Below are 12,297 nucleotides of genomic sequence, written 5' to 3' on the forward strand. Positions count from 1 at the left end.
TGCCCCACGCTTGCTCATGTCCCGGATGTACCTACATTTTAGTAGAGGAACAAAAAATGGGCTCGTTACCAAGCTTCACCAAACCGTTTAAATTATCCCCACACACGATTACTGTACATGTATGAGGACCAGACCGCAGTTTTGAGCAGAGTCCGCGTCCATAGTCACCGTGTCTGTAAAGTGATTCATGAAATTAAACAGGTAAGACAGTTGTATACATTTAGTGTTGCTACACGCTGTTGACGTTAGCAAGCCAGCAGTCTGTTGCTAAGCGAAGTTTATATCAATAGCAGAAAACGTTTAAGTACCTTTAGGAATATAGAAGTAATAGAAGGGATCGCAATGAAATATTAACATAGAAAATGTATATAATCTTAACATATCATTGTGTTCTACAGCCCCTCCTTGTGAATGCTAAGAGGCAGGCTAACACAGCTGTCCAGATACATTTCAGGAGATTGTTGATGTCTAACTGCTTATTCATAAATCTTTTTACTAGAGTTTCTTGTCTTGAAAAGAGCATTATGTTAGTGTTTTTAAAGCCATGATATGGAAGTGAGATGTTTGATGCATCCTGCTATCTTTATATTCATCCTTTTAAACCTGTTAGACGTTAATTTATAAGCTAACCAGGTCAGTGACTTAACTGTCCCTCTACCTATATTATAGATAGTAGATCAAAACTGAACAAACAGGCTTAAAATACAAGTTTGCTACAGGAGTTCTAGTCAAATAGGTTCTTAAATTGAAGCACTATATGTATATGTCATATCAAAGTATATATTACATGTAGTTTCAAATGCATATGTGATATCAGAATATATACCAGTAATCTGTGTGTTTTTATATGTAGATGTGATATGAGAATATGTAATCTGAATGTTTTTATTTGTAGATGTGATATCAGAATATGTCATCTGTTTGATTTAATATGTAGTAGTGATATCAGAGTATAAAATCAGTATAACCTTATATGTTGATGGGATCAGAGTATATCATCTGTATGTTTTAATGCAGATTTGATCAGAATATATAATTTGTATGCTTTTTTATGAAGACGTTATATCAGTTTAAAATCAGTATATTTTATGTAGATAATAATCATACTATATAATCTGTAGGATTTTATATGTAGATGTGATGTGTAAACATATGATCTGTATGATTTTTATGTGTTGCATGGTTGAGCAATGGCAGTCTAGATACACAGTTGAGCAATAGATCTGTTTACATATGCGTAAAATTCACCCAGGTCATGTGATAACTTGTCCTAGTCTGTTTATCGTCTTTATTAATGTATTATTTATGATGTCATAAGACTCTATAATGCTGTAGTGGAGTCAGTGACTTAATGCTGTGAATTCTGTTCTCTTCTAGAGTGAAGTTGGAGGTGAGAGTCGTGGGCCGAGCGTGTTGACAGAGTCGAGCTGCTTCACACTGCTGACAGGGCCTTCCGCCATCCCCCTCACCCGTCATTTGCCTAGCGAAGAGTGATGACCTCACAGCAGCATGGGAATGCCAACCCTGCCCTCCTTTTGCCACAGAACTCTTCATCTAGTCAGGGCAGGCAACACATTTCTCGTTCTCCGATAGACTCGTATTCCCGCTCCGGGCTCTCCTCTCCTCGGAGAGGCTGGGTTGCGGCATCCTCATCCGCAACAACTCACGGTAACTCCCTTGCGCTCTCTCTAAGCCGACTGGCTCCGGCGTCCTGCAGTAATTCCTCCTCGTCTCGGAGACCTGCGTCTGGCCGGGTGGAGCCGTGGCCAGAGGAGGCTGTGGACGACGCGTATGGGCTTTACTCCCTTCACCGCATGTTTGATATTGTCGGCGCTCAGCTGACGCACCGTGATGTGCGTGTGCTGTCCTTCCTTTTTGTGGACGTTATTGACGAGTACGAGAGAGGAGGGATACGAAGCGGCCGGGATTTCCTGCTCGCATTGGAGCGTCAGGGGAGATGTGATGAGACAAACTTCAGGCATGTTCTTCAGCTGCTCCGCATCATCACTCGCCATGACCTGCTGCCGTACGTCACACTGCGCAAGAGACAGACAGGTTTGAGATCTTGTCACCTTCACCCTCATTTTGGTCACTAGTTCATCTACTGCTTATGACAGCAGATTATTGTCTTTTTTTTGGCAAGGTGTAATATGTTGCTTATTATTTTCCAGTGTGCCCAGATCCAGTGGATAAATATCTGGAGGAGACGTCTGTCCGTTATGTTTCTCCCAGAGGAGCAGGAGAGGCCCAGCAGGGAACTCCTCACAGAAGAACAGGTGTGTCCTCCTTTGGTTGTGCTTTAGACTTTTTCCTAGTGCTGTAAACATTTTTGGTAGTGATGCACTGAAATGATTTTTTTTCTCTTTTTCCGATCCACAGAAAAAAAAAAAAAGTATTATTTAGCTGAAAACTAATAATACATTTTATGTAATAATCAGTTAATTAATTAAATTTAATTCAATAATAACACTCAAATAACATATTTAACTTATGGAACATATTTTTTTCCACAGTTGAAACTAGTCAACTGGTTGAGTGATGATATGATATATTTCAGTAAGTTGTACTGTTTCTTTCAACATACCTTTTGATGTCCATTCATCTGTATTGTAAAGCCCAATTTATACTTCTGCGTCGAACTCACGCCGTAGCTACGTCGTAGGCTGTGTGTAGCGCACGTACCCTTCGGCGTACCCTGACGTGCACCTCTCCAAAAATGTAACAACGCGTCAACTCTACGCGGACGCAAGCGCTGTGATTGGTCTGCTAGGACCGCTCCCTCGGGTTTCACATGCTCCCTCTGCGCGCGTCAACGCGGACAACGACACAGAAGTATAAATGAAAACCAACGCGTTGCCTACAGCGTAGAGGCTCCGTCGTAGGTCCGACGCAGAAGTATAAATCAGCCTTGAGCCTGTTTGTTCAGCATATTTATGCTGTAACTAGTAGTAAAGAGAAAGAGATAAAAGGGTGTCAAAGAGTGCCCAATTTTTTTGTTTGAATTTCGTTATAAAATCCACAAAATTTGAAAGCTCAGACTTTTTCCATATCATACCAAAAATAACAAAACACAAAGCTTATTGCAATTATTAGATGCTAGGCACTTATTGCAATTATTAGATGCTAGGCACGCTCTAAATAATGTTTAGTGCAGTTTGGTTCACGCACCAACTTAAAACAGCATAGATTAAAAAATCTTGGTTAATCAAACTCAAGATTGATTAAAAAAAGAGAAATTGATATTGTCAACTCAGCCCTAGCTTCCACACAGCTGACATGTTTATCTGTTGGTGCTTATCCACGTTGTGTGTATGAAATACACTCTCAGACTTATGCCAGGTTCACACTATACTTGAAATCAGCCTGATTTTGGAAAAGTCCGTTTGACGAGGGGTGTTGTGGTGATTCGTAAATGCCAATGCGTGATCAATAATTTTATCTCGTATAGTGTGTCATAGACAACAACCGACACTGCGCCTGCGACACTTCACAATGTCCCGTCAGAAAGACTAGCATGTTTAATTTTTTTTGGTCCTCCATGACTTTGGTGCTGCTTGGTGGAAAAAATATTTTTGGTTACAAAAATGTCTGTGCATCACTGCAAAAACTGGGCTGTGGACTATGGTGTAATTATTTGATTAGCCAATCAGAACTTTTGAGGTGCTTTTTGCCTGCCAATCATTTTGTGCGGTGGGTTCCCAGGAGCGGGGTTGAAGACCTCTGATATTGTGCATTTGTACAGTACAGCACATACAGTGCTATGCATAAGTTTAGACACCCATGCTAAAGTTGACTAAAAAGAGGAATAAAAAATCATCTTTTGGAAATTGAACTTAATGCCTTAATTAAAAAAATTAGGAAAAATCCAACCTTTAAGGACACCAATTTTCTTTGTGAATGAATAATGTATCGTAAATAAATAAATGTTCTTCCTTAAAATACAGGGTGCATAAGTCTGGACACCCCTATGTTAAATTCCTATAGAGGCAGGCAGATTTTTATTTTTAAAGGCCAGTTACTTCATGGATCCAGGATACTATGCATCCTGATAAAGTTGCCTTGGCCTTTGGAATTAAAATAGCCCCACATCATCACATAGCCTTCACCATACCTAGAGATTGGCATGGTTTTATTTCAGTTAGCCTAATAGCTGGTTTGATTTGCATTGAGAGATGATCTTATGGAAAGTACTCCATGCCAACCTGCCTGCCTCTATGGGAATTTAACATAGGGGTGTCCAGACTTATGCACCCTGTATTTTAAGGAAGAACATTTATTTATTTACGATACATTATTCATTCACAAAGAAAATTGGTGTCCTTAAAGGTTGGATTTTTCCTAATTTTTTTAATTAAGGCATTAAGGTCAATTTCCAAAAGATGATTTTTTATTCCTCTTTTTAGTCAACTTTAGCATGGGTGTCTAAACTTATGCATAGCACTGTACATGGCCAAACCAGCACCAACTTGTCCAGACTGCAAATTGGGGCAAAAGCTGTGTAGTGTATTCCAGCCTTAACTGCTTACAGCATTTTGAACACAATTCTTTTTCTGATTCTGAACTGGAAATCATCCAAATCTTCACCTTATTTATTTCTCCTAAACCTAATCATGATCAGTGTAAATGCATGTACTACAAGACTCGTTTTATGAAGAAGAAAGCCTTAAGTTTTCAAAAAGCATTAGACATATGACCCACTATTCTGCTTCATAAGTACCATGTTGACAATATGACATGACGTGGTTTAATGTACCTAAACAATGATTACCAAATTTCTCTCTCATATTGCTCCTCATAACCACTGAAAACTGTCAAAAAATCTAACCCAAAGTCCAATTATTATGGACGTTATCTGACATTAAGCGTTTCTGCTTCACATTTTCAGCAGGGCAGCGGAGCGGCTGTGGGTTGACTCCCTAAGGTTCTCATGGGCTTTATTTATAAGTCCTAACGTGAAAAAGCTTTACGTGGTTTAATGTACCTAAACAACGATCACCAAATTTCTCTCTCATATTGCTCCTCATAACCACTGAAAACTGTCCAAAAAAAAAGAAGAAAAGTGGTGGGTACAAAATGACGCATGACGAAATCTGGTGGGTACGCGTACCCACCGTCCCCACTGAAATCGACGCCTATGACAAGACAGGCATTGTGGTAGTGATTTTGATCATGTTCTGTTTCTCAGGACCCCAGCCATTGATCTGCTGTCCTCCATCAGGACCCCAGGTATGCCCACCACGTGCTAAACCCAACCCACCTCCACCGACCAGGAAAAGGAAAAGATCTCACACAACAGCTGACTGCAGAGAAAAACAGACCTGTGGTAAGAGAACAAATCTGCTCTAGTACAAAAAAAAAAGTTGCATGCTGGTTGACATGACAGTGGCAATGTTTTTTATGCAGAACAAGAAAATTTGACTCTGTGGAATAAGATATTAGTAAAATCACAACTACACCATTTTACCCATAACAAAAGAATTTGTAACGTATCTACATGCTTAAGCAATAAGACATGTTCAGATCTGGCCACTTGGCCACACTCCCCCCAAACTCGACTAACTAATCATCCTTCTCTTGCAGACATAAGACTGAGGGTGCGTGCGGAGTACTGTCAGCACGAGTCAGCTCTACAAGGCAATGTCTTCTCCAACAAGCAAGAGGCGCTGGAGAGGCAGTTTGAGCGTTTCAACCAGGCCAACACCATCCTCAAATCCCGTGACCTGGGTTCCATCATATGTGACATCAAGTTCTCAGAGCTGACCTACCTGGACGCCTTTTGGCGGGACTACATCAACGGTTCACTATTGGAAGCCCTGAAGGGCGTTTTCATCACGGACTCTCTGAAGCAGGCAGTGGGTCACGAGGCCATTAAGCTCCTGGTGAACGTAGATGAGGAAGACTACCAGGCTGGCAGGAGGAAGTTGCTGAGGAACCTGGTGGCAGGGGGTGCCGGTGCGGGCACGGGAAGCAGGGAGGGTCCCTTGTCCTAGTGGTGGGAGTGACTCGGTAATTGGAGGAAATTCAGGAGGAATCCCAGATGAGCAGAGATTGGACACTAATGAGAAGGTATACATGGGGAAGGAAGAGTGAGGAATGTAAACAGAGAGGAAGTGACTCTTAAAAGAAAGATACCCTACTAGAGGCCGGGATTTGCATCTTTAGCCAGTATGGATGAAAAGAGGTGTTAAAAGTGTTCTGGAAAGTTGCGTTATTTCTATTTTATTTTGAGTATCTCAAGTTGTGGAAATAAAAGATGAAGGGGAAAAGTTTTGGACAAAGAAGGCATTTAGTTTCTTTCGTCTTTATTCCTGCGTAAATGACACTAATGCTTTTGTTTTTAGGCTTTTGTGAATTAGGTTATTTTTGCTATATTTCCATCAAGTTTTGTTGCACAACCATTTGCTCTTAGTGAAATTCTCCTGGTTAAATGAAATGTGTTCGCCTCAAAGTTTAACAAAAAGGACAGGTCGCACAAGGTTTGATTGACTGATTTGCCTTTAAAACATCACATTGCTTCAACTCATTATGAAATAATTCCACTGTCAGTGTTGTCTAACCATCTATGTTCAAGTTCTTCTGGATGTGAACTCGAATTTCAAGTCTTTTCATTACATAATCACAAAGCATAATTTATATGAGAAATCTCACGAAATCTTCATGGCACACTCCAACATTGCACTTCACTTTGAACTATGACTACTTTAAAAAGAAAACATTCTCTGTTTCTGTTTTATCATTGAAGTTATTGCACAATTGGGTTAGTTTTAGAAAATTCACAAGGGGGCGTAGTCCAACATCTGAAGATTCTGGAGCATGGAGAATTGGTTTTCAGAATGGTTTATGATATGCTTTGTTGCAGCCTGTGTTTTGATGCATGTCCCTGTAATTTTCTTTTGTTTATGGAAAAACCCAGTAACGTTGGCAAATGTTCGCTTTTATTTTCACAAAGGTACAAATTGGCTGCTTTTGTTCAATAAAAAAAAAAAAGAAAAGAAATTGGTAGTTATGAGAGTTCTAGTGAAAATTTATAATTTCCAATTCCACCATTTGAATTCAAGCAACTGTGCCAGGGTTTCTGTGTTGAAACGATCTGCTGTAACTTTTGTCCAACAAGTCTTGAAAGATAACACAAAATGTGCCAACCTGAAGTGCAACCTGTGTTTTTACATGACTGAAGTGAAACAAAAATGCCTGAGCAACATGCAATCGCAGGAAGATGTGTAATTTGACTGACTTGAGATGTTTTTGCTATACTTTTAAAATACCAAAGCTGTTCCCAGACATTCGTTCTCTTTAAACTCTCTCTTTTTCATTCTCTCCTCCTCAATCTGTTAAGAAGATATAATGAAACTGTTGAAATATTGAAAGGAAAATTGGTGACGTGGGGTGAGTGGAACAGATGTTTAGAAAAGTTAGCTGTGGATCAATTACTGCTATTATTATTATTATTATTATTATTATTATTACAGAAGGAAGAAAAGCATTTTGTAATGTTTTCCTAATGGAACTAAACAAAGTTACAGACTGGTATCTATTATATAGGTTACATGTTCTATTGATTGTGTTCAAGTGTTTGTCTTTATATCTTGCATGTATATGACATTGATCCCCTTAAATATCACACAGTGACAATTGAGCTGTGGTCTGTAGATTTGAAATATCTAGACATTTCTAACCTTTTTTACACTTTGTTTTTCATAGAGAAAGAAATGGGATTGCTACTTTTTGGAGAGGTGAGATGAGAGTATTCTCAAAGTGACACAGTAGAACAGATGAAGACGGAGCACTTTATTTTTTACTCTAAAGTATTTCACCTATTGTAACCATATATAGTAATACACCATTCCAAAATCTAGGAGCATTGGCATCATCGGCCATCCGTCACATTATGACTCTGATTTTTGAATAATTTTATTTTTTGTTGACCATGCCGGTGGTTGTGTTAAGTGAAATATTTACGTGCAAAATAGACAGCTGGTTCATTCAATGTCTGTACAAATCAATAAAACAAACTGAAAAACATAATCTGTTGCAGTTCCTTTTTTAAAACATTAAAATATACTGTTAGCAACACATTAATTGATGTTGAAATGTCAAGTTAGCCATTCAAAATTAAATTTCCCGAAAATAATTGCTCTGTTTGAACTGCCTGATCAAGCAACATTGTCTCAAACAAAAATTTAGGTCAGTACTACCTTTTTTTTAATGATTGCTGATGAAGGGTGGGTTTGGAAAAGCTATTTAGAAACTGCAATTCTGTAGGAATCTAGAGGGTGGTTTACAAATACCTGGAAAAAGTTAGCATTCATATTCATCTCCATGGCTCCATTGCTTATGCTTAGTTATGCTGCCATGTTTTGAGCCAATCATCTGAATCTAAATGCGTGATTGATCAATGCTGATTGGCTGATGGCAACATAAAAACACTCACAGTCTCTTCTAAAGTGACTAAACTTCGCTGTGAAAGAATAAATGGAAAAATGTCCATTTCGCAATTTTAAAAGCCTTTCCACAATTGGCCATTGGTAAAACATCTTCTTTCATTTACCAATATGTTTGTGATTTAAATGTTGCTTGCAAAATTATGAATGGAGAAAGAATTTTGTTTCTCAGCCAGATGGTTTATTTACAGCATCTACAGCTAACAAAGCCATGCAAACGAACCAAACCTTGACCCTTTGGAAGTAGTGGAGAAATTACATAGATCAACATTAATGATATCTACCTAAAATTGTTACCAAAGAGATCTTCACTCTTTTTTGGCTTTCCTTTTCCTGACAAAAACTTTCAGCAAAGCCCTGCTCATTAAGACCAAGAGCAGACAGACTGCCGTAAACAAACTCGCTATCAGCATCATCACATCCGCGCAGTGGTAGGAATACCAAGGAAGCTTGTAGGACTGTGTGCGTAAATGCGCCGCACCCTTATGCCTCATGACAAACTCCAGCCAAAAGATGGCGCTGTCCATTGGCTTGAGCGGTGTGTCATGATGTAGACTTGACATTCTGCGCATGTTCTTCTGGTACGGTTGATTTTCATCCAGGATATCCATCAGGGCTTGCGTTAGGGTATCTACATCCAGGACTGCGACGTCAAGCACTTGAGCCACCCCTCTGGCTTCCAGGCGAATCATGTTGTCGAATTGGTCGAAGATGAGCGGGAGTCCAAGCATCGGCACGCTGTGGTAAATAGCCTCATAGATTCCATTCGTTCCTCCATGGGTGACGAAAGCTTTAGTTTTAGGATGCCCTAGGAGGTCGTTCTGAGGCAACCATTCCACTATGAGTGTGTTTTTCCCCAACGTAGACGGCTTTTCCCCTACGTGCCTCCAAATCACCTTTTGTGGCAAGCGAGCAAAGGCAGAGGCGATAACCTCAGATATGTCAGGAACCAGACTTCCAAGCAGAGTACCCAAAGACATGATCACCACCCCATGCTCTCCAGAACTCTCGACAAACTTCTCCAATTCATCTGGTAGAGGTTTGGATGGTTTGCACTGGAAGCCTCCAATGTAGACCACGTTGGGCATAGTAGGACGAGGGAACTCAAATACAAAATCGACTCGCATGAGCCACAAATCCGCTCCTTGGATCAGAGTGTAGACATTGGAATTCGGGTCTATGTATTCGCTGACAACTCCTTGATAGAGGGGCCTTGTGAGCATGTGGTCTATATATTGGCCGATTCCAAAATGCAAGAGATTTTTCATTTTATTCGCAAAGCTCATTTTGTCCGTCACCCTGGATCCGATAGTTGGGATGTAAGAAAGCGGTGAGGGTGCAATTGCAAAGTGCCCTTCTCCGTTTGTTATCCATCGTACGTTGAACACCATTGGTAGACCCAAGTGCACGCCCAGTATGACCCCTCCTGCAAAACCAGGATCAGTTACCATCAAATCATACTTGGACTCCTTGAGTGTTTTTATAAGCTTTTTATCTTCTAGGATGGTCCTCACCATCTCAGCAGAAGACCTGTGAGACTCTTCTAAAAGAGTGATGATTTCTTTCTGCAGGGCAATGAATGACCAAACTGATCCCTTCCCTCTTTGAATGTCAATGTTTCTCTTAAGAAAGGACGCCATGTACTCCGGGTCCTCCAGGCTGCTGAGGTGCTCAACATGGACGGTGATGGGCGTATAGTGTGTGGTGTTCTCTGGGATGTACCAACTGTTAGCAGAACGGACCACTGTCAGTTTGTGACCTCGCTGATGAAGCTCTCGTAGCAGAATGTCCATGTTAAGCCAGTGGCTTCCATCCACAGGGTACACTAGGATCTTCCCAGCCAGGGAAAGTGGTGGGAGACTCCAAAGAAAGACAAGGACAAAGATCGAGGGATGTAGCAGCATTGTCTGAAAATGTATGTTTGATTAGTCAATCATTTTGATTGGGAAACGCATTGCAACTTGACTTTTTGTAATTGTAGATACGTGCTTATGCTTGTAAATTAGAGAATAATGGCAAGTTAACTGACTTATTATATTTGTGTTTTAAAGGGATAATTCACCCAAAATTTAAAATTCGGTCATCTACTCACCTTCATGTTGTTTTTGGTCCATTAAATGAACCTCAAAGCGGTAGAATGTTGTTTGGACCACTTAGTCTTTCAAAATATACTTTTTGCTTCTGCAGAAGAAAGTCATACAGGTTCAGGTTAACATTAATGAGAGAATTTTTATTATAATTTTTTTACGGTGAACTTACCCTTTAATTATTAGCATTGCTTAAATTCAGAAACTGATTATTACAAATCAAGTACAAACATCTTATTGATTCTTAATTTGCCATTTTGTAAACCCAAATTAATGGACGGATACATGCTAATTCTTTCTGATAATATTGAATTGTACAATATAACAATGCAAATACAAAAAAACTATAACAAGTTTTTATACCTATACCATTTATGATTACAAATTGGATATCAATGCTTATTTTAAGTCTTTGGTAATGATCTCATGTCTTTTGTCTCTCCATTATTTATTTATTCATTTATGTATTGTGTTTTCTCACTATTACTCATTTGCCAGTGGGTTGCCCTTTCACTTAAGTTCACAGTTATCTTAGATAATTATTGCACACTGACCTGACCCTGCTTCAAGATATCATGTACAGTTTTAACAGTTAACTGATTGCATGTGAGAAAAGGACTTGTAAGCACAGATACATTTCCCTCACATGTATGCTAAATAGTTATGTAAAGGCTATTTATGCAAGATTAAACTTTGGCATACCAAAGACTTGAGAATCAAATCCTGTGTATTGTTAATTAGTGTAAGCAATTTAGTGATTTGCAGAAATATGTAAATGTACAACTGTGTAGCTCATTGTAAAAAAAATTTACTGACATTGTTCTGAATGACATTGTGCAATATAGTCTCCATTTACTCTTTATAATGATGTTTACATTGATTGAACTACTACTGCAAAATTAAACATTTTAAACCACACAGACAAGTAGAATGAGACATTGTACCTTGTCTTTGGCGACGTCCTGAAGAGAAGTTTTGCGATGTGTAATGTCCCAACTGTGCAGTTTTTATTCCTGATCTGGCAGACAGCGTGTGAAAGTTATTGCCAAGAGAGAGAGCAAGGTCCTTCACTTATGTTTTCATTGTATATTTCTTGTTATAAAAGTGGTGACTGAAATCGGACCGGGAACAGCGTGAGGTTGAACTTTGGTCCAGATTTGCACTTCCTCTGTTCGTTTATTTAGCATAGCCTCAAAGGTGGGCTTGATCTGAACCATGTGTTTGGTGGAAGAAAGAAAGAGTGAAGGGCAGGCCCACAAACAGATTATGTTAGAGGATTACATACAGCACATTCCACTCTTGTTAAAACCTAAACCCTAACCCATTAAAACAGGCCTTCGAGAAAGTATGGAACCAAAACACAAGTGTTGGCAAAATTGTTCCACTTCTGACTTAATATAAATAATCCAAAAGGAGTGCAATCATGAAAATATATCATAATTTGGAGCCAGCTAAAGAAGAAAAAATAAAAAAATAAAAAAAATATAAATATATATATCCTACTGGATAAAATAAAATTCCAGTTTTCTATTTGTTTTTCAGAATTTCAGTTCAATAGGCTATCTTATTTGGTATGGGTATACTGTTGTTTTCACCTCAGAGTGAGAAGGCACTTATTAAATATGCAGTCTTTATGTTAGATAACAGCTCAGTGCATTGTAAAAGACAACACTTTCATCAAGCTTGGCTTCAGAAATCTTGTAGATATCTTGCACTGCTGGATGCAACGCCATTCTTCTCCACTAGAGGGATTGACACGTCACTATTTT

The 12,297-nt window shown here is 39.2% G+C and overlaps 2 protein-coding genes across 2 annotated transcripts; one reads left to right on the forward strand and one right to left on the reverse strand.

Moving 5' to 3' along the window:
• The first annotated feature begins 14 nt into the window (after window positions 1-14).
• dedd (death effector domain containing) lies at window positions 15-8,025 on the forward strand. Its single transcript, XM_084087172.1, has 5 exons — window positions 15-201; window positions 1,378-2,055; window positions 2,172-2,276; window positions 5,186-5,323; window positions 5,581-8,025. Exons 2-5 carry the CDS (start codon window positions 1,494-1,496, stop codon window positions 5,988-5,990), a joined length of 1,215 nt encoding a protein of 404 aa, XP_083943298.1. The 5' UTR covers window positions 15-201; window positions 1,378-1,493; the 3' UTR covers window positions 5,991-8,025.
• ugt5e1 (UDP glucuronosyltransferase 5 family, polypeptide E1) lies at window positions 7,775-11,743 on the reverse strand. Its single transcript, XM_084087171.1, has 3 exons — window positions 11,473-11,743; window positions 10,534-10,622; window positions 7,775-10,348 (listed from the first exon to the last, which is right to left on the reverse strand). The coding sequence occupies exons 2-3, from the start codon at window positions 10,537-10,539 to the stop codon at window positions 8,750-8,752; spliced, it is 1,605 nt and encodes a 534-aa protein (XP_083943297.1). The 5' UTR covers window positions 10,540-10,622; window positions 11,473-11,743; the 3' UTR covers window positions 7,775-8,749.
• Window positions 11,744-12,297: the final 554 nt, after the last annotated feature.

The sequence above is a fragment of the Abramis brama genome, assembly GCF_963993115.1.
Source record: "Abramis brama genome assembly, chromosome: 16".
Classification (NCBI taxonomy): Eukaryota; Metazoa; Chordata; class Actinopteri; order Cypriniformes; family Leuciscidae; genus Abramis; species Abramis brama.